The sequence below is a fragment of the Rhinoderma darwinii genome, chromosome 4 (genome assembly GCF_050947455.1).
Source record: "Rhinoderma darwinii isolate aRhiDar2 chromosome 4, aRhiDar2.hap1, whole genome shotgun sequence".
Taxonomy (NCBI): Eukaryota; Metazoa; Chordata; class Amphibia; order Anura; family Rhinodermatidae; genus Rhinoderma; species Rhinoderma darwinii.
In genome coordinates this window covers 376,649,263-376,672,646 of record NC_134690.1, presented here as the reverse complement: position 1 = coordinate 376,672,646, position 23,384 = coordinate 376,649,263, and the positions used below count along the sequence as shown (strand labels likewise).

Genomic DNA, 23,384 nt, shown 5'->3' with positions numbered 1-23,384 from the left:
ATGTAACTATGTAGTAGAACTTGACGGACATGCCTCTGATGAGTCGTCGAATCTGGGGAGAAAATCAAAATATCATCGAGATAAACAACAACACAGACATAGAGGAGATCTCGGAAGATATCATTAACAAACTCCTGAAACACTGCGGGAGCGTTACACAGTCCGAAGGGCATCGCTAGGTATTTGTAGTGCCCGTCCCGGGTGTTAAATGCAATCTTCCACTCGTCACCCTGGCGAATCCGGACTAGGTGTTAAGCCCCCCGCAGGTCGCTTAGAATTTTTTTTAGCTCCTCGTATGCGATCAAACAGCTCGGATATAAGTGGCAACGGGTATTTGTTTTTGACCGTGATCTGATTGAGACCACGGTAGTCAATGCAGGGTCAAAGGGATCCTTCCTTATTTTTAACGAAGAAGAATCCAGCCCCGGCCGGGGATGAAGACTTTCGTATGAAACTCCCCTCCAAATTCTCCTTGATATAGGCTGACATGGATAGAGACTCTGGCAAGGAAAGAGGAGATACTCGGCCACGGGGGAAAGAGGCATTAGGAACCAGTTCAATGGGGCTGTCATAAGTCTGATGTGGAGGCAACGTCTCAGCCTCCCTTTTGCTGAAAACATCCGCAAACTGAGCAAACTGGGGGGGGCAGTCCCGCCAATGACTGAGGCAGAGGAGGCTTGACAGGATGGTTCTGCAACAGACAACGACCAAGGCACTTGACGTCCCATTGAAGAACCTCTCCAGAATTTCAGTCCAGGACCAGGGCATGTAGTCGAAGCCAAGGCAGGCCCAGCAGAAAAGGATTGATGGCCTTGGGCAAAACAAGGAAAGAAATCAGTTCAGAATGAAGGACTCCAACCCGGAGCTTCAACGGCTTGGTTTTAGAAACGATAGGATCAGGCAGAGGCAGTCCATTCACCGAGGCAACAGCCAAATACATCTCCAGGGGAACTGTGGGCAACTGAAGATGATCCACTAGCTCCTTTTGAATGAAGTTTGCCTCAGACCCAGAGTCAAGATATGCAGAAACCCGATGCGTCCTCTCGCCGGATACTAGGGTCACAGGAATAGTCAACTTGGAGCAGAATGCTCTATTAGGTACCATTCCACCTAGGGTTGTTTCTCCAACCAATCATAGGCAATGGGGTCTCTGGGGACACAGACGCACAATATGGCCTCCGAGGCAGCAATACAAACAAAGCCCAGAAGTGCGTTTGCTGGACTTGATAGACAACTTGGCCTGTTTACTCTACACAAGATCCTCTAGTTGGATGACTGAGGAGGATTGCTGGAAAGTAGAATCCAGTCTAGGAAGTTCTTTCTCCCGGAGAACCTTTTGGGAATGCTCCTGGATCCTCATGTCAACCCGGGAGGCGAGTAGGATAAGATCGTCCAGGATAGATGGCAGATCACGAGCAGCCAGCTCATCCTTAATCCCTGAAGACAGTCCGACCCTGCCAGAATGTGGCCACCAAAGCCTCGTTGTTCCAGGTCAACTCAGCAGCCAGGATACGGAACTGAATGGCATACTCACCCACGGGGAGGTCTCCCTGGTGTAGGGTCAGCAGGGATGCAGCAGCCGAAGAAACTCTCCCAGGTTCCTCAAAGATCGAGCAGAAGGTCTGTAAGAAGCACTGCAAGTCACGGGTCTCTGGTCCCTTATGGATTAGCCCATGCTAGGGCTTTGCCAGTAAGGAGAGAGATGATGAAGGCGATCCTGACGTCATCCGAAGAGAAGGACCTGGCATGTAGTTTGAAGTGGATCTGGCACTGATTCAAAAATCCCCTGCAGGACCTTGGATCTCCGTCATAGCGTGGAGGTAGCGGCAGGAAGCACAGGGGATTGGTACTGGTACATACAGCAAGTGTAGCAGGAGGAACAGCAGGAATGGGTGCGGTGACGACTGTGGTTGGAGCAAGCAGCCTATGGACGATGGTGTTTACCAACAGGAGGAGTTGGTCTTGTCGTGACTGGAGATCCTCCATCTCGGTCAGCATTGCTCGTGTCGTCAAGGTCTCAGGTTGACCAGCAGGGTCCATGGCCTGAGCGTACTGTCACGTAGCGGGTTTGTGGACCCACTAGGCCGTACCGCCGTAGCGGGGAGGCAGCTGGCCAAAAAACAGGGAACCCCAACAATACAAAGTCCCGCACAAGGGTACCTGGATAGTCCAGACAGTGGCCGCAGCTCTGGTACAGATGGAGATGGGTGCAGCAGGTTTTGCCAGACGTGGCGAATTCCTCCGGACGTGGCAGATAACACAGGTTGTGGCAGATGACACAGGACGTGGCGGATGGCACAGAAGCCGCAGGTTGCGCCAGATGTGGAGAATTTCTCCGGACGTGGCAGATGACACAGGACGTGACACTACTCCGACACTAGTAGGCACAGGAACAAGAACAGCACGGAATACAGGAACAGGTAACAAGGCACGGGTAACAACTGGAACAGGAAAAACGAAGGGACCATTTGCAAGACAGACTTGGGATAACTAACAACGCTCAAGCAAGGATCAGAAGGTCTGGGGCCTTCTTATAGACCAGGAACTCATGGGCCGTTAATGATTTCCTGATAGGCGCCATGGACGCTACATAGTGTCTATCACTCTAAATTATTACACTGTGCAAAAATCACAGTTAATTTTTGCCTCCCATTGTGTCATCATGTCATCATGTCATGACGTTTGACCGATGTGCAACATAAGCATTGTGATGGCTATAGAATACAATGAACATTAATTTTTTCCTGATTAAAGAAAATCAAAATTAAAAATATTTTCTTGGTATCATAATTTTTCGCTTTAATATTTTTAAAGGAATATGTACAATGAAACTGGAGTTAACCACTGTCATTATTCATTAAAGACTTTAAACTTGATGGATAACAAACGCTCTACCGCTTGCAGTCTGAATATTTTTGGGCCATAACATTTTAACTCTGGCTGCAATTTGCAGGTGATACTAGCTGGTGGTACATATTGCAATATACCATTCACACGTCCAGTCCAGTGCCAAGGAACAAGGTTAACACTCTCCAATGTTGGAGTGAGGATAGTTATATAAATAAGGCCCTATTCACATCTCCGTTATTACTTTTATTTATAACAGAAGCCAAAACGCTATGATGGATTCGTATCATGATGTACACCAGGGGCACCATTGGCTTCTGCCTGGATATCCCCCTGTTTACGGGAAAAACATATTGCTTCATGCAGCAATATTCTTTACGTAAGAAAAATACGGAATCTGCGACAGAGGCTTCCATTGGAGCCTCCAATGCAGATGTGAACAGTGCCTTAGTGTTGAATATTAATTTTTTAACATTGCATTTATACGATAGAATTTGTAGCATTGCATAACAAATTAATTATGGTGGCCATGATCAATCGGAAAGAGACGGATTATTATATTATTATTATTATTATTATTATTATTATTATTATTATTATTATTATACTGCTTAAAGATTGTTTTGACCTTTTTTTGTTTTGTATTTTTTCTTTACTTATCTGCTCTGAGAATATACTGAACAGTACAAATGCAATATTTATGGCAGCACAAATAAAGCCACACTAGTTGAGTGTTAATGCACCAAGCAGGTTAAGATTTTCCTCAATAAAGGATGGTTTTGTCAGCATGAAATCCCTGAAGCACAATTTTTATTTAGTATTTTCGATGTATTCACATCTGCAGAAATCTAATTTCCTGACAAATGGACAGAAGGGTGATTCATTACACTCTTTCAATAGGCTGGCTATAACTCACCTTTAACTGTTAAGAGGACATGATAAATAACAACCCTCCGAGACAAGGATAGTATTGCTTTGTATATCTGTAAATGGAGTCATCTGTCTCCTTAAGTTTATCTCTTCCCACAGGATAAAGAAGAATCCGCTTGGAGATATGGAAACCCTGTGACCGTGACCTACTTTCTATTTAATTATGTCTAGTAACTTTTTGCATAAGAAGAATACAAATTGCATCTGTAATATTAAGGTCAGGATTTTTCATATTTGATATTAAAGTTAATGATTATATATGTGTCTCATCATTTATAAACCTCTTTTTTTTAACCACATTTTACAAGTATATTTGCTTACATGTGTCCATGAGTTACCCCCCCCCCTCCCGATAAGTATGAAGATGAGAGCAACACAGCTATAAGACACCTATAAGACATCTTATCGTAGAATCTAAACAAAGGAATTGGCTTTGATAGTTTCTTCCTGAGTGCCGATACCTGGTAGTCCTTAAAGAGGCTCTGTCACCAGATTTTGCAACCCCTATCTGCTATTGCAGCAGATCGGCGCTGCAATGTAGATTACAGTAACGTTTTTATTTTTAAAAAACGAGCATTTTTGGCCAAGTTATGGCCATTTTTGTATTTATGCAAATGAGGCTTGCAAAAGTACAACTGGGCGTGTTGAAAAGTAAAAGTCCAACTGGATGTGTATTATGTGTGTTACATCGGGGTGTGTTTACTACTTTTACTAGCTGGGCGTTCTGATGAGAAGTATCATCCACTTCTCTTCAGAACGCCCAGCTTCTGGCAGTGCAGATCTGTGACGTCACTCACAGGTCCTGCATCGTGTCGGCACCAGAGGCTACAGTTGATTCTGCAGCAGCATCAGCGTTTGCAGGTAAGTAGCTACATCGACTTACCTGCAAACGCCGATGCTGCTGCAGAATCATCTGTAGCCTCTGGTGCCGATGTGTCCTCGCTCGTCTGACACGATGCAGGACCTGAGGAATTGACGTCACAGCGTGATCTCTCGAGAACACGGCTGTGTCTGCACTGCCAGAAGCTGGGCGTTCTGAAGAGAAGTGGATGATGCTTCTCGTCAGAAAGCCCAGCTAGTAAAAGTAGTAAACACGCCCCGATGTACGCACATAATACACGCCCAGTTGTACTTTTACTTTTCAACACGCCCAGTTGTACTTTTGCAAGCCTCATTTGCATAAATACAAAAATGGCCATAACTTGGCCAAAAATGCTCGTTTTTAAAAAATAAAAACGTTACTGTAATCTACATTGCAGCGCCTATCTGCTGCAATAGCAGATAGGGGTTGCAAAATCTGGTGACAGAGCCTCTTTAATATGCAATATTACATTGGTGGGATCCACAAATAGTAATCTTATGTGTATGGATGGCTCTGTATTATTTAATATGACCAACAGATTTTCCATTAACATGTGATATATATATATAAATATATATATATATATATATATAAATAATCAGGCAGCACTCCGTAGAATTTCAGTGAAACAAAGTGGGGTACTTTATTACTCTAGTGCAACGTTTCAGCTCTTATCACTGGAGCCGTTCGCTTGAGGAAGGGCTAGCACCCACACGCTGCTAGTGCTGCTGGATTTTGGATTTTATATATATATATATATATATATATATATATATATATATATATATAAAATTACATTTTCTTTTAATGGAAAGACAGAACAAAATTTTTCTCAAAACCGACATTTATATAGCCCGCAGATTCTTCCTATTGTTAGAAATATTTTTTTACATTTCCAATTGTACTTTTGAGGTTAGGGCAGTGTAAATTCCAAGTAAATGAGTTACCATTTATGCTTGAGCTTAAAGAAATGCAAATATAACCACAAATGAGAGACTAAAATAGGTCATTTATTAACATAAAACCTTATGCACACGACACGACCATATTATGGCTCTGTATCTCTGTATGCCTCCAATTTAATACAGAATCCAAGAAAAATCAAACCATGTTCTTTTGCATACTGTATTATGGAGAGATCAACCTTCCCTGAAAACATTACTTCTGGAGGAGAAAAGCTCCCTAATATGATACAGTACAGAAGCACCACATCTCGCTGGCTCCGTAGTACGTGTGCACACGGCTCTGCCGTATACATAAAGATTATTCCAAATATGAACTAGATTTTGATGCTAGACTTTTCTGATATGTCTATAAAATAATAGAAGATTGTATTATGTGCTAAATCAGCACCAAAACCTTTTTATTTTGTACATCACTGGGGGCTCCATCTCCTGGCACTGTACTTTTAACACTCCATTGGAATACATCTTTTAATATTGACATTGATGGGCTGTTGTTTTTTTTAACTGAAAGGAATAAAAATACTTAAAGTAGAGTTTGTTTTACTTTGTGAAAAAAATATTTTTTTACCTGTTCGTCCATCGCGTTGGAAGTCTACATGATACCATTCTCCATCATTTACTTTTTTCTGAATTGCCTTTATTTTAATGGTTCCTGATCCCATGTCGAGAAGCAGATACAGATGGCCATCGAGCATCTCTATAGCAAAGAAGTCAACTTTGATCATTTGGGGATTCTTTGCATCTTTTTGGTGACGAGGTTTACCATGACTAAACAGTATGAGTCCATTGGGCTCTGTTGTACGGAAGTCAAATGATATTGAACCCGTCTTCTTTGCATTCCATTTTGGTAAAGAGATAAATGATTCTGGTGTCTCAAAAGTGATTGGGTCCAATGTGGCAACATTCTCACATTTAAAGGCGACTACACCATGGACTTTCATTTTGGCATCACCTTGCTTGGAAAGACGTGATAATTCCAGCCGTACATCATTATTTTTATATACGACCTGAAAAAGACAAATACATATTAATCTCTAGGTTACTGCATATTCCCATTTAATCTAGTTCCATAAATAGTTGTAGCTAGATAATATGTTATAAGATGTGCACTGCTGTTCTCTAAAGTAAGGGACACAAAAGGCTGAAGACCAGAAGACAAAAAAGTTTAGAGACCTATTTACTATGTATTCATGATGGACCTACCGCTATGTAGGACCACATTTTCTGACTACAGGAGATGATAATTACATGAAGTTGGTAAAAAATTGTATTAATTTATTGATGTATTTCTATTTCTTTTTAGAGCACCAACCAGGACTGGGTCAAGACCCGTGGAGGCCCCTGGGCTAAAGGTTTTATTTCCCCCCCCCACCCCCTTTTTTTTTTTTTAATAAGGGAAATAATAATAGATAGGTGAAAAAAGAAAACTGTACAGCTACAATATTTTACAAGATTACAAGAACTATCACAATTCCAATAATATTTAAAAACACTATTAAAAAGAGCACAAATAATTACCGTGTGTATAATACAGTGTGTCAGTGTCCAAGTAATATGTTACAGTGCACAATATACAATTCACAAATAATACCATATAGTGTTCTAATAATAATTATCCTGAAGAGGTAATTTAAGGCCCCCGTTTGTGAAGGTTCAAAGCCCCAATTACATGGGCCAATGATCAGGCAAACTAGCGTTCATATGATCGATCGTTCCCGATCATTGCCCTGTCTAATCGGGGCAACGATCAGCTGATGAATGAGAAAATGCTAGTTTATCGGCTGATCTGCTCTTTTATGCAGAATAAAAATTATCGTTGTCTGCAGCACATCTGCTGATATGATGAAAATGTATAGGGACCTATACACAAGCAATTATTGCTCTGTGTGAAAGGAGCAAACGAGCTGTCTCGATAATTGGCGCTCGTTTACACGACCCATGTCGGGCTGTGAAATAGGACCATAACCTCCTTATAATATAGCCCTGACACCAACATTCCTTGCAATCATGTACCCATAATGCTCTGCTCTGCTTTGTGGCCCATAATCGACTTTTCCTATTTTAGAAACACACACATGGGAAGCCATATATACACACATAGGGGGAGATGTATGAAGACTGCGACAGTCGTAATAAAAATTAAGCAGAAGTAAGATTCGACAGATTTATTAAGAGGCACCCCCCTTTGAATCAATTTGTCTCATCTTTGGCTGTCCCCATGCCACTAAATGAAATCAGGGACTGGCATAGATTTGCGCTATCATTTATGCCAGTTTCTGGCGTAAATTATTAGTAAATGTGTCTGCCCGCGGTTTTCCACACCCCGTTTTATAAGCTCAGACAAACTCTTTGGAAAGTACAGAGGGATCTAAAAAAAAGTAAAAATGTTTGTGAGGTGTGGGCCGTTCACGACATCTCAACGCCAGAAAACTACTGTAGCAATGCTGTTGAATTCCTATAGAATTTTTGGTGTGTGGGCAGAAACCGGAGCACCTAGAACAGACTTACATTTAATAATTTTACAACATTTTCAGGTCCCTACTAAATCCAAATAGCAATTTAATTGGTTAAATCATAAAACAGTTCTATCATGTTAGTTGTTCATACACATACAACACACAATAAAAACTAACACAAATCATGCAATGGAAAACACTAAAAACATTGGATTCTACACCAAATCTGCACGACCTGATCACCTGACCTCTTATGTATCAACCAATGCAGGTTATTCTGTACGTATCAGCTGTTACGATGATGATTATATATCCCACAAACGGGGCCTTAACCACTGATGAATATGAACTATACGACTTGTATGTTTTACGACATAGAATAAGAAAGTGATATGTTGATTAACTCATTTTTTGGAATTCCCCAGTTCCCATTCTGCAATATGCATAAATCATAAGGAGGGAGATTAGATGTGTTATTTTATGTAAGAAAGTGTTTTATTTTACAGCTCACAGGAGCTTTCAATAACAGAATGAATAATTGATCTTTATAGTAGGGTTATGGCGTAACTTCCAGGGATGCTGTACAGCTGGGATTGTCTATCTTTGCACGCCACATACTGGCATAGAGCACTACATCCAGTTACAGCACTGGTCCACATCTAGATAAAATGATCAACATCCTCATAATCATCACGAAGAAATAGAATAGATGCACCATGATATATTCTAACACCTTTCATTATACTGAAGAAGATCTGCAAACAAGCAGAACATTTTATTTTATTTTAATTTTCTTTTTTTGGAGGGGGGGGGATTAAGTGGCATTTTGTTATTTAAAGTCAATATTTTTATCCTTATAATATATTTACGTGAATGTTTTTCTTTTTCTACTTATTGCACAGTTAATGCAGTGTCGAAAAGAAATGTTGCTGGAAACCCCCCAATGAGCTGCTCTTGACTGATCTGTTAATCTTGGTGTCAAGTTTAACAGATTATTTGAATCAGGTTTAATTATAAAAATATTTTTTTTACATTTTTCGTGTTTATTTGATTTTTTACGTGACTATCCATATGAAAAATGGAGCAAATACAATTTAATTGAAATTTCCAGGTTTTTTTGCAGATCGCTTTTCAGCTTTCTGTGTAAACTGGGACAGGGTCAGAGGAGTCATCTAATTATCTTTAGAGGACGGGAAGTTAATGACAAATTACAACTCTTTTGTACTGCTGGAGGCCTAGATATGGCAGGATAGTAACACTATATTACGATTACCCTGCATTACGTCATCTTTACCTAGAATGTATTAAGGTGGTATTACACAGGCAGATATGCACCCATGTTTTTCCACCTTAACGAACACCGATCGACAATACAATTTGTCCATCGTAGCCGTTTTCTCCATCTAAACGGTGCAATGATCGGAAGTATGGGGAGAAACAATCGTTACTACGAACGTTCATCCACATACACTTCATTTCTTCCTGCTCACTGTGAATGTTCGACACATATTTAGTGGCGATTTACAGGTACAGTATTGCGTCCTTTTCTCCTATTGAAGTGAATGGGAGATAAGGCGGCAATACCTGTGAATCACCACTAAATTTGTGTCGAACATTCACAGTGAGCAAGAAGAAATGAAGGGGAAGCAGCGCTCATACGAGCGCCACGGCCTCTTCAAAACAGCTGATCAGTGGAGGTCCCGGTTTTCGGACCCCGACCCATCAGCTATTGATGGCCTATCTTGAGGATAGGCCATCAATCGGCTGGAAAACCAGGCTATCGGCTGGTAAACCCCTTTAAAATCCCATTTATTGTAGCTGCCATAAAGCACACACCCTGTACAGACAGTACAGTAATTATGTGTGTGCCCCCAAGATGCCCCATCAATACTGAATTTGCAGGTGCACTAATTGTCCTCCAGAATTACTCAGCAGGGATCCAGAAGAAGCTCGTCCCAGTCCTCCTAAGTCCATACAAACAAGAGAGCGTGTCACATGTCTAAATTGTGGGGGATAAATTCCCAAGTTTAAAGGGAATATTACTTTACATGCTATTATATTTTGGACCAACGTAGCATTGTAATTTTGTTGAGACATATATTTTTGCACTGTGCCTTAAAATGTGTGCTATTGTCTGCTGTTATTTGTTGTTATTCCCACCTACTGTAGGTGGTGTTGCAGAGGAGAGTCGTCAGTCCGGCCACTTTATATAGCACTTAAGTAATGTTTTTTTAGCCATGTTTATACTGTAATGTTGTGTCTTGTTTACAGGTAACATGGCGGGTGGCTTACTGGCTCCTAAAGTTACTAGGCACCAAGATGTACAGTCCAGACAACATGTTGACTATGTTTTGCGACTCCAAACCAGAGTTATTGCTACATCGCGTCATCCCTGCTGCCTTATGCATAAAACGGCGCTGATCTCGCCAAATGCTGTTCAGTGTCAGGAGGAAGCTGGAGTGACCTTGGTTTACGTGCTGTAAGAGAAGTGTGAGAGGAGGCTGGAATACTGCGGAGGAAGCTGCTGGAAACAACGGTGCTGTTTGTCCTGTAGCAGGGGTCCTAAAGAGCGAGCTGTGGGTCATAGGATGGAGTTTCCCCCCTGTGTGTGTCTGTTCATCTGAGCAGTGGTGGGTGCGGGCAGGAGCCGGCCCACGAGCAGTAAGTGAGCTGTCATTTTTCAGCCTACTAGCCCCCTATCTGGCAATAAGGCCCCACTTTCTGCAAAAGTGTATAACAAGCCAGCCACCATAATACTGTGCATCTCACATTAGGAACATTTCAGTATACGTGTGAGAATAATAGTAAAGTTTGAGCTTGCAACTACATCTTCCGTCTTTATGTCATATTTTCTGCAACATCACTCTATACCACCTAGGTCACACCTTACAAATAATTCCTCTCAAGTCTATATAAGCTTATTAGCATATGATAAAGCTATCTATATTCCATATACAGAATTGGCACTTCTCAAGGCCTTTTAATGGATGCAATTGCTCCTTCTAGTAAAAAAGTATTAGGCGAAATTAAGTACATATTAAGTGAAACAAGACACCAAAATCTATATATATCTAAACACATCCAATGTTCATGGCAAAGCACACGCCATAGTACAGCATGTCACATGTATTCAGATTTTTCTGTTTTTAAAGGAAATAATACCACTAGAGGATATTGTCAAACTCTTTTCACAAGGAGCTATATGTGAAGGTTGCTCCACAACGACCAAATGTGCAATGTTAAACTGGAATTTAATAATAGGAATCAATAGGGTTGTCTTATATAGATTTCAATTGACTATCACTGGGGGGGGGGTTTGGTTCTCTAACATAACCAGGGAAGGGGTGTCAGGCTATGTCCCCTATGTCCCATGTAGTAGCCGCTGCAGAGAAGATATATAGCTTGACAAGCTGGCCATTTAAGTGAATGGCCAATCATGTAATGTTTGGACTTTCTGGGTTACTCCCCGATCTGGATCATAGAGGCGTCCTAAGCGGAGAACTCCCCCTTATGATGTCCATATGTCCTAATAGGGATGTCATACAGGGGGAACCCCCTTCATAGAAGTTCTTTAGACAACTCTTTTAAGTAAAGGTATAAATTGTGAATATTCCCAAATGTATAACTCCAATGGTAGAATGCAACATTGACACAAACTCAAAGAATCACAGAATGTGCAGTAGTGTTTTTTTGGTTTCTTATTACTGAATCCCTCTGTAAGGTAAAGTGCTGCAGACTACATTTTTATATATTAAAAAAAAATAAATAAATAAATAAATATATATATAAAGGACACTCTTTTAGCATATACCGGGTGCATAGGGCGCTTTGGAAATGTTCCCGGCGCTTCTCCAGTGGATATTACGAACCTCTACAAATAATGAGATATGAAGAGATCCTTAATAAAAAAAACCTGTACTTCAGTGTAATATATATATATATATATATATATATATATATATATATATATATATGTATATATATATATATATATATACATATATATCTATATATACATATAAATAGATAGATATATATACATATATATATACAGTCAGTATTAATCCCGCAGTCACGCATAGCAATTCTTCAGTCTCTCATTCTAGTATACATGTGATGTTCATTTGCTTAAAATACATATGCAATCTGTATAAAAAATGCACAGCACTGAACCAATGTTAATTTAAATTTCATATGGGTAATCTCTCCAGCCATCAGCCTCAAATTAAATTTTGAGGGAACTTGATTGCTTAAAAGCCTTTTGCACAGGACCATTTGGCTGATATATGATATTAGGCTCCCTGCATCTCAAAGCTTTTTATGAAACGGTAGTTAAGTGTTGAACTTTTACTCGCTAACTCTTTCAAGGTCAAAGTCACAATAGTTCCACCCGGCGCAGATCCTCTAAGTAGCACAGTCTCGTAGAAAAGGGAACATTAATATCTTTATCAATTGGGCACAGTACAGAGGATGAAATTATCTACACAGGTGGAAGTCAATTTCTTATTGAGAGGATTTTGACTGAATTGAAAACAGTTTTGTCATTTCTCCCGGTGTAAGTATGCATAAGTATCTTCAGAAGAAATGGTAACATTATGTTCTTATCTCCAAGTCACATTACACTGTCTGCATCCGTGGTGCTAATCTTCAAGATAGCGCTTTGTAATTAACCACTAGAGCCGCTCTGTTGTCAAACATCTTTTACAGAATCTACAGCCGCAATTGATGTATTCAGTGTCCGGTTCTTCAGAAGTTACTCGTTCCACACTATAATATACTTTAATGTAGGTCAATTATGAAACAATGTATCAGTCGGGTGGTTAAGTGAGATTAAGAGCAGGGGAGCACATTAAAAGGGAGGGCTCCATAACAATAAATTATATGTTGCTCCGTGCACCATCACCCCTACCCCCCCAAAGCAATTAATAACCCCCCCTATATTGTAGCTACACCCCCCTACCTGTATACAACACTACATATGGCAGATCTTGCAAAGAAATGCTTCACCCCCATGCCCAGATCAGCTAATGGGGAACGTATAGATTAGCACTGTACCCTCTCTTAGCTATATCTTATGTCCGTCTGTCTGTAAGCATGATTTCTGCCTGTATGTTTTTGGAAAAATGTATCACATGGTATTGCTGGATATTCCTGTCTTTTACTTGGATGTAACCTCTCTTACTTCTAAGCCCCCTAATAATGATGCAACATCACTTTTCTCATTGATTTCCTGAGCAAATGAGTTTAGGTTTTGACATTTTCTTTCTGACTCCTTTTCACCTCTGCCCCTGTCACATTGTATCCCAGACACTCACTGTACAAGCGGCAAACAGTAAAAATGACTCCGAATGTTACAAGCCTTGGTTTGTATATCAGGGTCATATATGAGGGCTACACAGCTCAACAAAATTGACTGGAAAATGAAAATGAAAAATATGAAAAGTAAGATTAGTAAGAATACAATCAATCTCTCCATGTCCTTCAGTACAATTCCCAAGGTGGCATTCTAATTATATGTGACTTGCTTGTTGGGGCCAAAATTTGCCAATGTAAATTAACATTACATACAGTAATATACAGTATATACAGTACATATTACGCAGCTCAAACCATCAGACTCAAGTAACATATTTACATATGTTTTAAGGGATCCCGCCAAATATATAGACAGAAGTGTGCAACTGTATAGTGGCATGTATCAGTCATGAACTGCCATAGATTGATTTAAATAAAAAAATACAATGAAGTTAATATATATTTTTTTTCTTTAGAAAACATTTGTATTAAGGAGTATTGTAGACTATGCTTTCACTATAGTCGGGGCTGTACGTTCCCGACATATACCAGCCAAACACTGCAGCCAAATTGGGAGATGCTCTCGGTTTATATGCCAAAAGTATGTCCCAAATCTAATGCAAATTTAACCTGACTGTAGCGTTAGTTACCTGAGCCACATCAGTGTAAATCACCCTTTTCTAAGTTATGCAAGTTGTGAGATGGGACCGCTATGGATTCGACTTGTTTTTTCAACATAAAATAATGACTTTTGAAAAAAAAAATAAAAATGTTTTACTTTTTTTTAAATCCCAGGGATAAGGGATAACTTTATTTATAACTTTATTTTTTACTTGTAATGTATTAGCATACTCCTGTATGCTAATATCTGACTGTGTCACTATGACACAGACTGCTGTTAGGGCAGCACATAGTGTGCCCGAACAGCAGGCTTACTGAACAGACAGCCCTGGGGTCCTTTGTAGGTCCCCAGGGCTGACTGCAGAGGGATTCCCCGGTGTTTGATGACGTCACCGGGTTTCAGGTGACGAGATCAAAGCGGGGAGTTCCCTTTGATCTTTCCGCAGTCACAGACCACGGCGATCCAATGTATAAACAGCTGGGGTCCGAATGTTTTCTGACCCCAGCTGTAATCAGGAGGCTGCTCTAAGATCAGTAGGTTACAGCTCCTGCTTAGAAGATGAGCACTCACAGGAGCACTCATCAGCCTCTTCTACAGCGACGCCAAAAGACGTCGCTGTAGACTAAGGAGATTTACTGTAAGTCATGTATGTAAAATATTTGTCTGCATCTACAAAAAAAAGCAGGACATTGTAGTCATCTACCACTCTCTGTAGCGTTCCCCTTGTCCTTCCGTGAACATCCTCCTCTCATTTCCGTGAGTGCCGAATAAACATATACATTCACATCTTTCAATGTTCAGTGAATTCATATGTACATTTTCCCTTCAGAGCCGCCTATAGGCGCAGGCCTTCTGTGTGTGGAAAGCTTGGAGACAATCCCTATGGGCACTGTTTTGGATGTCAATAGTGGTTAGGATTCAACATCAGTATGGGAGACCAAGATACCGAAAAAAAAAAAAGAACGCATGCAAGAGGACAATTAGGGGGTTATATGTTCGGGTATTTTATTCTCACACATATTGTGTCAAAGATCAAATCCTTTCAAACAGAATCATATGTATCAATTATTCATACATTGTATAAAGGGAATAAAGTAGGGCAAAAGTACAGAACCCCAGTAGGTTTCTTAAGAAGGAACAAAACTGCAACAATATTTAAGGGGTAAGGGAATTTGGACTTATTAGCCTGCCGTTTGTGGTTTACGTCTTTTCATCATAATGAAATTATTATTTTTTTTAAATTGGAAGGACCAGTTGTCAAAGTCAAATTTTCTCCTCACTACACTGTTTAGAATAGCTCTGGCATAGGAAAAACCAATAAACCCGCTGTCCATCCACATAAACGTCCATCATGCTTTCTGCTCGAATGGGTTTTTATTTTTTCCTTATATTTTGGATGGGTCATTTAATTAAAGCAATGATGACTAGATGAGAAAGAGGTGTTTCTGGTCCTTGAAGTAATCATCAAATGCAAATAAAGTAGATGTTACTTCTACAAGAAGTTTATTTCCAAGACAGATCTCTTTACGTATCACCATCTATTAGATGCTTAATAGGAAATATATTAATGGGTGCTACTCTGTCCGTTGAACGGTACCTCAGTAATTTATTGTGTCTCCCAGGCTCATTGACCAAGAAGCACCAGATGGTTTTAAACAATTATTTTTACTGTAGATTTATTAGCTTTTTTTCCCCAATTATTTTATCACAAAATTAGATATACATAACACATCACTGTATTGGTGCTAAAATGTAGAGTCGGTTCGAGCAAGGAGGAGTTTGACTCTATGGGAGTGACGAAAACAGTAGTCGCTCTATAAGAATAAATCTGTGCCGCTATCATGCAGCTGAGGGAAACAAGGGAACAGGGTCCCCCATTTTAGTGATTGTTGGGGGTGAGACCCTGTCAAATCCAGTGGATAGGTGATAACTAGATCATCCTATTTTTGCTATTTATTATAGAAGGTGTATTTTTTTACATTTAATACTATAGCAACACATTCCTGGCCAGCATTAAATATCTCATAATTGTAGTTTCAAAATTCTTTGTACCCTGAATTTAGTTTTTTTAACCAAGAGGCAAATAATTTTACATATAGTGAATACTTTAAATTGTCCCCTTTGAAACAGGAATTGGGACACGGTTCAGATGTATTTCCTATTAAGCATCTAATAAATGCCCTCACGTAAACAGGTCTGTCCTGGTGATAGGTTCCCTTTAAAGCAACATCTTTGTGATGCTTTTCTGAATTTGGAACTTGAGTAGAGTAAATAATGTTCCAGTTGTCTGCCATTTATTTATCCTTCTAAAATACAGTACAGATGTGTCCACCCGTAACTTTTCTTGAATCGTTTTAAATGATAAAATCTTTCATGATAACATTTCAATCCAATCTCGCTTCATACAATAAAGAATTGTATACGCTATACGTACTGCATATGCTTTTTTCAACATCCGAGTCTATTTGTGATGGATGGCCGACAGATGGCGTCCTTCAAAGGCATCCATCACAGTATATGTTTTCTAACACGGAAGTCCATGGCCGATGGATTAGATCCGTTGTAAATATAGAATTTATTTTTACATATTTATTTAACATCTTGCGCCGTACATCTTGAGATATGACACCTCTGTATGCATGTTAAATACAACAGCAGGGTCGCTGATCACGTCAGAATGTTTTTATTTTTACCGCTTAGAAGATAAAGTGATAAAGTGTACATCTTGTAAAAACTACTTACATTATTCAAACTATTCTCTTTTTAGAGGCCCACATAATATTGATCATAAATATGTTCTCTATAGACACTTACTAATAACTCTTGCGCTCTCAGTTAAATCCACAGGGGGTTGAATGAATGTAACCCTACATGACATTTTAAGATTTATCACTCAAAAGAGCAAAAAGATTGGGAGCACTTTTTTGTTTGATGATCACATTGGTCATCACATCAGGAGAGACACACACAACCGTGCACATGTTGTGTGTGTGAGTGTGTTTGAGATAAGGAAATTAGATTTTTGAGTCCTATTGGGGAAATGGACTGATGTGCATGGTGACAACCTATGTACAACGCTGTGAAATACTTGGCGCTATATAAGAAACAATAAATAAATAAGCCGTATTGCGGCTGTGATAACTCTGCATATACTGCTCCAAGTATCTGGATTGACCAGGTAGCTGGCATGGGCTCATTCTTTTAAGGAATGCTGTTTTTTTCTGTTGGTAAAGCCACCCATGCATCCTATCAATAATTGCTGCTCCTTTGGAAAATTGTCTATACCCCTCATTGTTTTTCCTCACTGCAAAACAAACAATGGCACAGGCTTGGCAACAACCTGTTCTTTACTTTTCTGAAATTTAGTGGAGACTTAAAGTGGTTTTCCAAGTTGTTCCAAAACGTGGCAGGGGTTGGGGGGATACTTTAAAAAAAAAAAAAGTAAAAAGAGCCACGGCGCTTCTCACAGATACCCGGCATTCCAGCGCCACTCCGGTCCTCCCCGCCACTGTTTATTGACATAACTGCAGCAATGACATGCCCATATACCCACATGATCGCTACAGCCAATGACTGACCTTAGCGATCCTGTGCCATATACCCACTGAGACCACTGATTGGCTGCAGCGATCTTGTGGGTATACAAGCACGTCATTGCTGCAGCCATGTCAATAAACAGTGGCAAAGGGGAACGGAGAGGTGGGGCTGGAACGCCAGGGATCTGTGATATAAGTAACGGCTATTTAAAAAAAAAAAAAAATATATATATATATATATATATATATATATATATACACAGGGAAATAAGTATTTGATCCCTTGCTGATTTTGTAAGTTTGCCCACTGTCAAAGACATGAACAGTCTAGAATTTTTAGGCTAGGTTAATTTTACCAGTGAGAGATAGATTATATATAAAAAAAAAATCAAAATTATATATATTTATTTGCATTGTGCACAGAGAAATAAGTATTTGATCCCTTTGGCAAACAAGACTTAATACTTGGTGGCAAAACCCTTGTTGGCAAGCACAGCAGTCAGACGTTTTTTGTAGTTGATGATGAGGTTTGCACACATGTTAGATGGAATTTTGGCCCACTCCTCTTTGCAGATCATCTGTAAATCATTAAGATTTCGAGGCTGTCGCTTGGCAACTCGGATCTTCAGCTCCCTCCATAAGTTTTCGATGGGATTAAGGTCTGGAGACTGGCTAGGCCACTCCATGACCTTAATGTGCTTCTTTTTGAGCCACTCCTTTGTTGCCTTGGCTGTATGTTTCGGGTCATTGTCGTGCTGGAAGACCCAGCCACGAGCCATTTTTAATGTCCTGGTGGAGGGAAGGAGGTTTTCACTCAGGATTTGATGGTACATGGCTCCATCCATTCTCCCATTGATGCGGTGAAGTAGTCCTGTGCCCTTAGCAGAGAAACACCCCCAAAACATAATGTTTCCACCTCCATGCTTGACAGTGGGGATGGTGTTCTTTGGGTCATAGGCTGCATTTCTCTTCCTCCAAACACGGCGAGTTGAGTTAATGCCAAAGAGCTCAATTTTAGTCTCATCTGACCACAGCACCTTCTCCCAATCACTCTCAGAATCATCCAGATGTTCATTTGCAAACTTCAGACGGGCCTGTACATGTGCCTTCTTGAGCAGGGGGACCTTGCGGGCACTGCAGGATTTTAATCCATTACGGCGTAATGTGTTACCAATGGTTTTCTTGGTGACTGTGGTCCCAGCTGCCTTGAGATCATTAACAAGTTCCCCCCGTGTAGTTTTCGGCTGAGCTCTCACCTTCCTCAGGATCAAGGATACCCCACGAGGTGAGATTTTGCATGGAGCCCCAGATCGATGTCGATTGACAGTAATTTTGTATGTCTTCTATTTTCTTACTATTGCACCAACAGTTGTCTCCTTCTCACCCAGCGTCTTACTTATGGTTTTGTAGCCCATTCCAGCCTTGTGCAGGTCTATGATCTTGTCCCTGACATCCTTAGAAAGCTCTTTGGTCTTGCCCATGTTGTAGAGGTTAGAGTCAGACTGATTAATTGAGTCTGTGGACAGGAGTCTTTTATACAGGTGACCATTTAAGACAGCTGTCTTTACTGCAGGCACCAAGTTGATTTGGAGCGTGTAACTGGTCTGGAGGAGGCTGAACTCTTAATGGTTGGTAGGGGATCAAATACTTATTTCTCTGTGCACAATGCAAATAAATATATCTAATTTTGACAATGTGATTTATTTATTTTTTTATATATATAATCTATCTCTCACTGTTAAAATTAACCTAGCCTAAAAATTCTAGACTGTTCATGACTTTGACAGTGGTCAAACTTACAAAATCAGTAAGGGATCAAATACTTATTTCCTTCACTGTGTATATATATATATATATATATATATATATATATATATATATATATATACATACACATACATACATCTATATATATATACATACATCTCTCCTAGCCCTGACACTTTTTGGAATATCTTGTAAATCTCCATTAATTTCTATATGGTAAATTAAAAACTGCCAGTCTTGACTGTTAACATTCAACCCTTTGAAAGTATATTGGAGCCATGGAATCATTATATGTTCCTATCTTCTAGTATCTAATACTAAATATGGGCCTGTTCAAATCAGCGTTTGCTTTCCGTTCAAGGGTTCCGTCTGAAGTTTCTATCGGGTGAACCCCTCAACGGAAATCCAAACGGAAACTTTAGCTTCCGTTTGCATCACCATTGATATCAATGGTAACGGAAACATTGCTAATGATTTCCGTTTGTCACCATTCCGGCAGTTTTCCATTTTTTCGACGGTATCAATAGCGCAGTCGACTGTTGACATGATTACACAGATGTCCACACATGAGACGCTGTGGCAGTTGGAGGGTCCTATTGCTGGTCACATGACACAGCTGAAGACCAGAAGGGAGTGAATAACTCACAAATACAGCCACCGGTAAGAAGATTACCTTCACCACAATTTACATAATGTGCCTCTCTAATGGGCAAGAGAATAAAAAAAATTGTGGGAGTGCTTTTTTAAGAACGAAAGCCATGACCATTGTAAGACCATAGCATTACAATGTCATTTGTTTAGCCTGAAGTAAATGAATAAGTGGAGTGTACGGCGATCTGGCATTTTATTTTTTTTACCATCCGATTCCTAAATGCTATATTCTAGATGTAAATGAATATATAGCGGAATTAAGGGATTGAAGGGGTTTTCCACGTTCTGACAACTGATGACCTATCTATCGGATAGGTCATTGGTATATGATTGCTGCCGATCCGCCACTCCGGCTGCCTCTGGGCACCGTATGTTTTGAATGGAGTGTTGGAGCCGGAAGCAGATGGCTCTGACCGCAGCCGTTCGGCAGAACTGCAGCTCTGCTCCTAGTCACTTGAATAGAAGCAGTGCTTCTCTTTGACAGGTGCCATCTGCTTCCGGCAATGTCGTCCGGTGCCCGGAGGCATCCGCAGCAGCGAATTGGTGCGGGGTCCGGGTGTCGAACATGCACCGATCATATACTGATGACCTATCCAGTGTATAGGTCATCAGTTGTTAGAACGTGGAAAACTCCTTTAAGTCTCTCATCATACTTTCCTTACAGCTTTCATGACACATAAGATGCATCCGTTTTCAAACAGTTTCAAATGAATCCTAACAGATCCCACTAATTTATAATAAGGATCCTCAAATTTTTATTAGGGTTTTAGTGTTTTTGATGGTAAGAATAATGACGCAGACTACTCCTGCCACCAAAACCACTGAAACCCTGACGGAAAGGGACACTGCGGCTGTGAACAAATTCTACATTTATAAAACACCTGTCCTACAATTAAAGCAGTTGTCCAGGATTAGTTTTTTTTTTTAAAAAGGGTATACGTTTATTGAAGGGGCAGCGCCATGCCTGTCCATAGGTTGTGTCTGGTCTTGCACTTCAGAACCTTTTTCCTAATCCTGAAAAACCCAAGTAACACGGCAATTCAATTTTCTTTTTTGCTGGTTGCAGAAAAAAGTAACAAAAAAATACAATGTCAAAAGTGTGAATGATCTTCCTTACCAGCTTTTCAATAGTACTTTGAGAGCAAAAACTGTAAAAATCTATAAAGCTGTGCATGCTACATTAAATCGGATAAAGCTTTGAACATATTTGTGTAGTAATGCTTTGTTTTCTAAATTTTCTTTGAAAAGAAGCAAAAAGTCATACTATATCCTTGACAACAGGGTACAATTGAGAATGATTTCATTTACCCGGTATAGTTGCCCACACTTGCAAATTGCCCAAAGCACCAAGAAATACATTATTTTCCATTGCTCGGGGAAAAGTAAATCTGGCTACTTCTGCACATTTCTAAAAATGACAATCTGACATGCTATTATTGTTTAAAAGAAAGAATTTGAACAGCAAGTAATGCAGAAGTGATAGAAAATCAGAAATGTACTTTACCTTCTAGCACAATACATATTTATATATTGATGAAAATGAGATACATTGCATTATTTACAAGACATACCCAATTTGTCATTTTCTCATGTATCATAGAAAAACTCCCTCATAATATATTTATAAATAATGATGCAACTCAGCCTCAGGGTGCTTTAGGACGACCTTAATACAGGCGCATTTTAGCGTGTGTGCTACGACCGCAATACCCAGACCTACTTTGGTCCTACTGAACCAGACTAAGATCATCATAGGACCCTGAAGGCTGTCTAAAAGTAACCTTACTCTGTGTCGTAGTCAAATTATGTATTTTTCCAACTTAGATCTTCACGTACAGTAGGTGGATGAAATAGATGACAAATGTGGTCATTTCTTAATTGCACCAAATAACTGATATATAAGAGTGTTGTATATTCACATGTGTCCAATTTGTTGCAGAAAATCTGTTCCATATTTCTTAATGGGGGCGTTTCTGCAGCAGATGCATGGATTTTTCCAAACCCTATTGAGATGTATGGAAAAGTCACAGAAACTTCTGTAACAAATTGGCCATGTGTGAACATAACCTTAGGCCAGATTCATAAATAAAATTTTTGCTGCTTTTTTTTTTTTTTTTTTTAGCCAAAGCCAGAAGTGGATGAAAGAGGAAGAAAATGTATAAAGGAAGGACGTATACTTCTCCTGACTTTTGTTTCCACTCCTGTGTTTGGCTTAGATAACTGCATCAAAAATTATTTGAAACATTGCATCGGCCGCTATTACAGAAAACTCTGATATCAGGTATTTATCTCTTGGTATGTTGTGATCAACCATAATGGCGGCATCAACAAAGGGAGAGGGCTCTCTTTGTACCCTGTCAGCTCCAGTGATAGCAAATGCTGCGGTTGGCAGCTTTAAGGGACAACACTGGGCCTAACCGAGACCCCAAAGGCTGATCTGAGACAATCCAAGTTGCCTGTGTATTTTACATGCACAGAATAAAATGCATTGAGATATGTCTGTATTCCAATGTATAATAATAATAATAATAATAATAATAATAATAATAATAAAAAATGTTCCTAGTGAGACAAAGTGTTTAGAAACAAACAATAAAACAAATGTATACGTAAAAAATTAAAATTAATTCATTTTAAAAAAAACAACTATTTTTAATAAATAAAAGTAATAAAACCACAAAAAACATGCGTATTAGGTAGAAATATATCATCAATATCTATTCTAAGACAACCCCTTGAAGGGGACATTTATGGCATATTCACAGGATATGTCATAACTGTCTGACAGATGTGAGACCCAGCTCTGGGACCTGCACCTATAACGAGAACGGGGGTCACACGACTCCTGTTCCGTCTGGTGAAACGGCCGCTGGCTGTAACTCCCATGGAACTAATTCGATAATGTCACGCGACCGTCTCTCCACTTAGTCCCACCTGGAATCGGCAGTCAGCGGCTGTCTCACCACGATAAACGGAGGTCTGGTGACTCCTGTTCTCGATATAGGTGTGGCTTCCGGAGCTGGGATCGGCATCTATCAGACATTTATGTCATATGCTGTGGATGCGCCATAAATGTCTAAGTTGGAAATAACCCTTCAATCACTTTTGGTTCATTTAAAAATAGTCAATGCTAATAAATGTTCGTTTCTTTTATGGAACTCATCTTTTTTTGAATTTTTAAATGTCTTGATGTTTTTTTAATTAAAAAAATGTAAATAAAATGTAAATCTATTCATTGATAATTTTTAATGCACATCTTCTTTTGATGAGGTGATACAGTGATTATCATTCGCTAAACATAGATTCCCTGAAATGAAGCAATTAACATACTAAAGAGAATCTGTCAGCTCATTTTTGCCAGCCAAAAACGTACCAGCATTTAATAGCCTTTTAAACCATGTGTCCACTTACCTTTGTATGGCTTCCTATCATCTTCTTTATAGAGATAATCCA

At 39.6% G+C, this 23,384-nt stretch overlaps 1 protein-coding gene across 12 annotated transcripts in view; it reads right to left on the bottom strand.

Annotated features, from left to right (window-relative positions):
* NRXN1 (neurexin 1) overlaps positions 1 to 23,384 on the bottom strand; it is a 1,175,924-nt gene that overhangs the window by 626,882 nt on the left and 525,658 nt on the right. For all 12 annotated transcript variants that reach the window (XM_075863167.1, XM_075863168.1, XM_075863178.1 and 9 more), the window contains one exon: positions 6,173 to 6,611. In XM_075863167.1, coding sequence (XP_075719282.1) covers positions 6,173 to 6,611 — 439 coding nt within the window. The remainder of the gene's footprint in view (positions 1 to 6,172; positions 6,612 to 23,384) is intronic.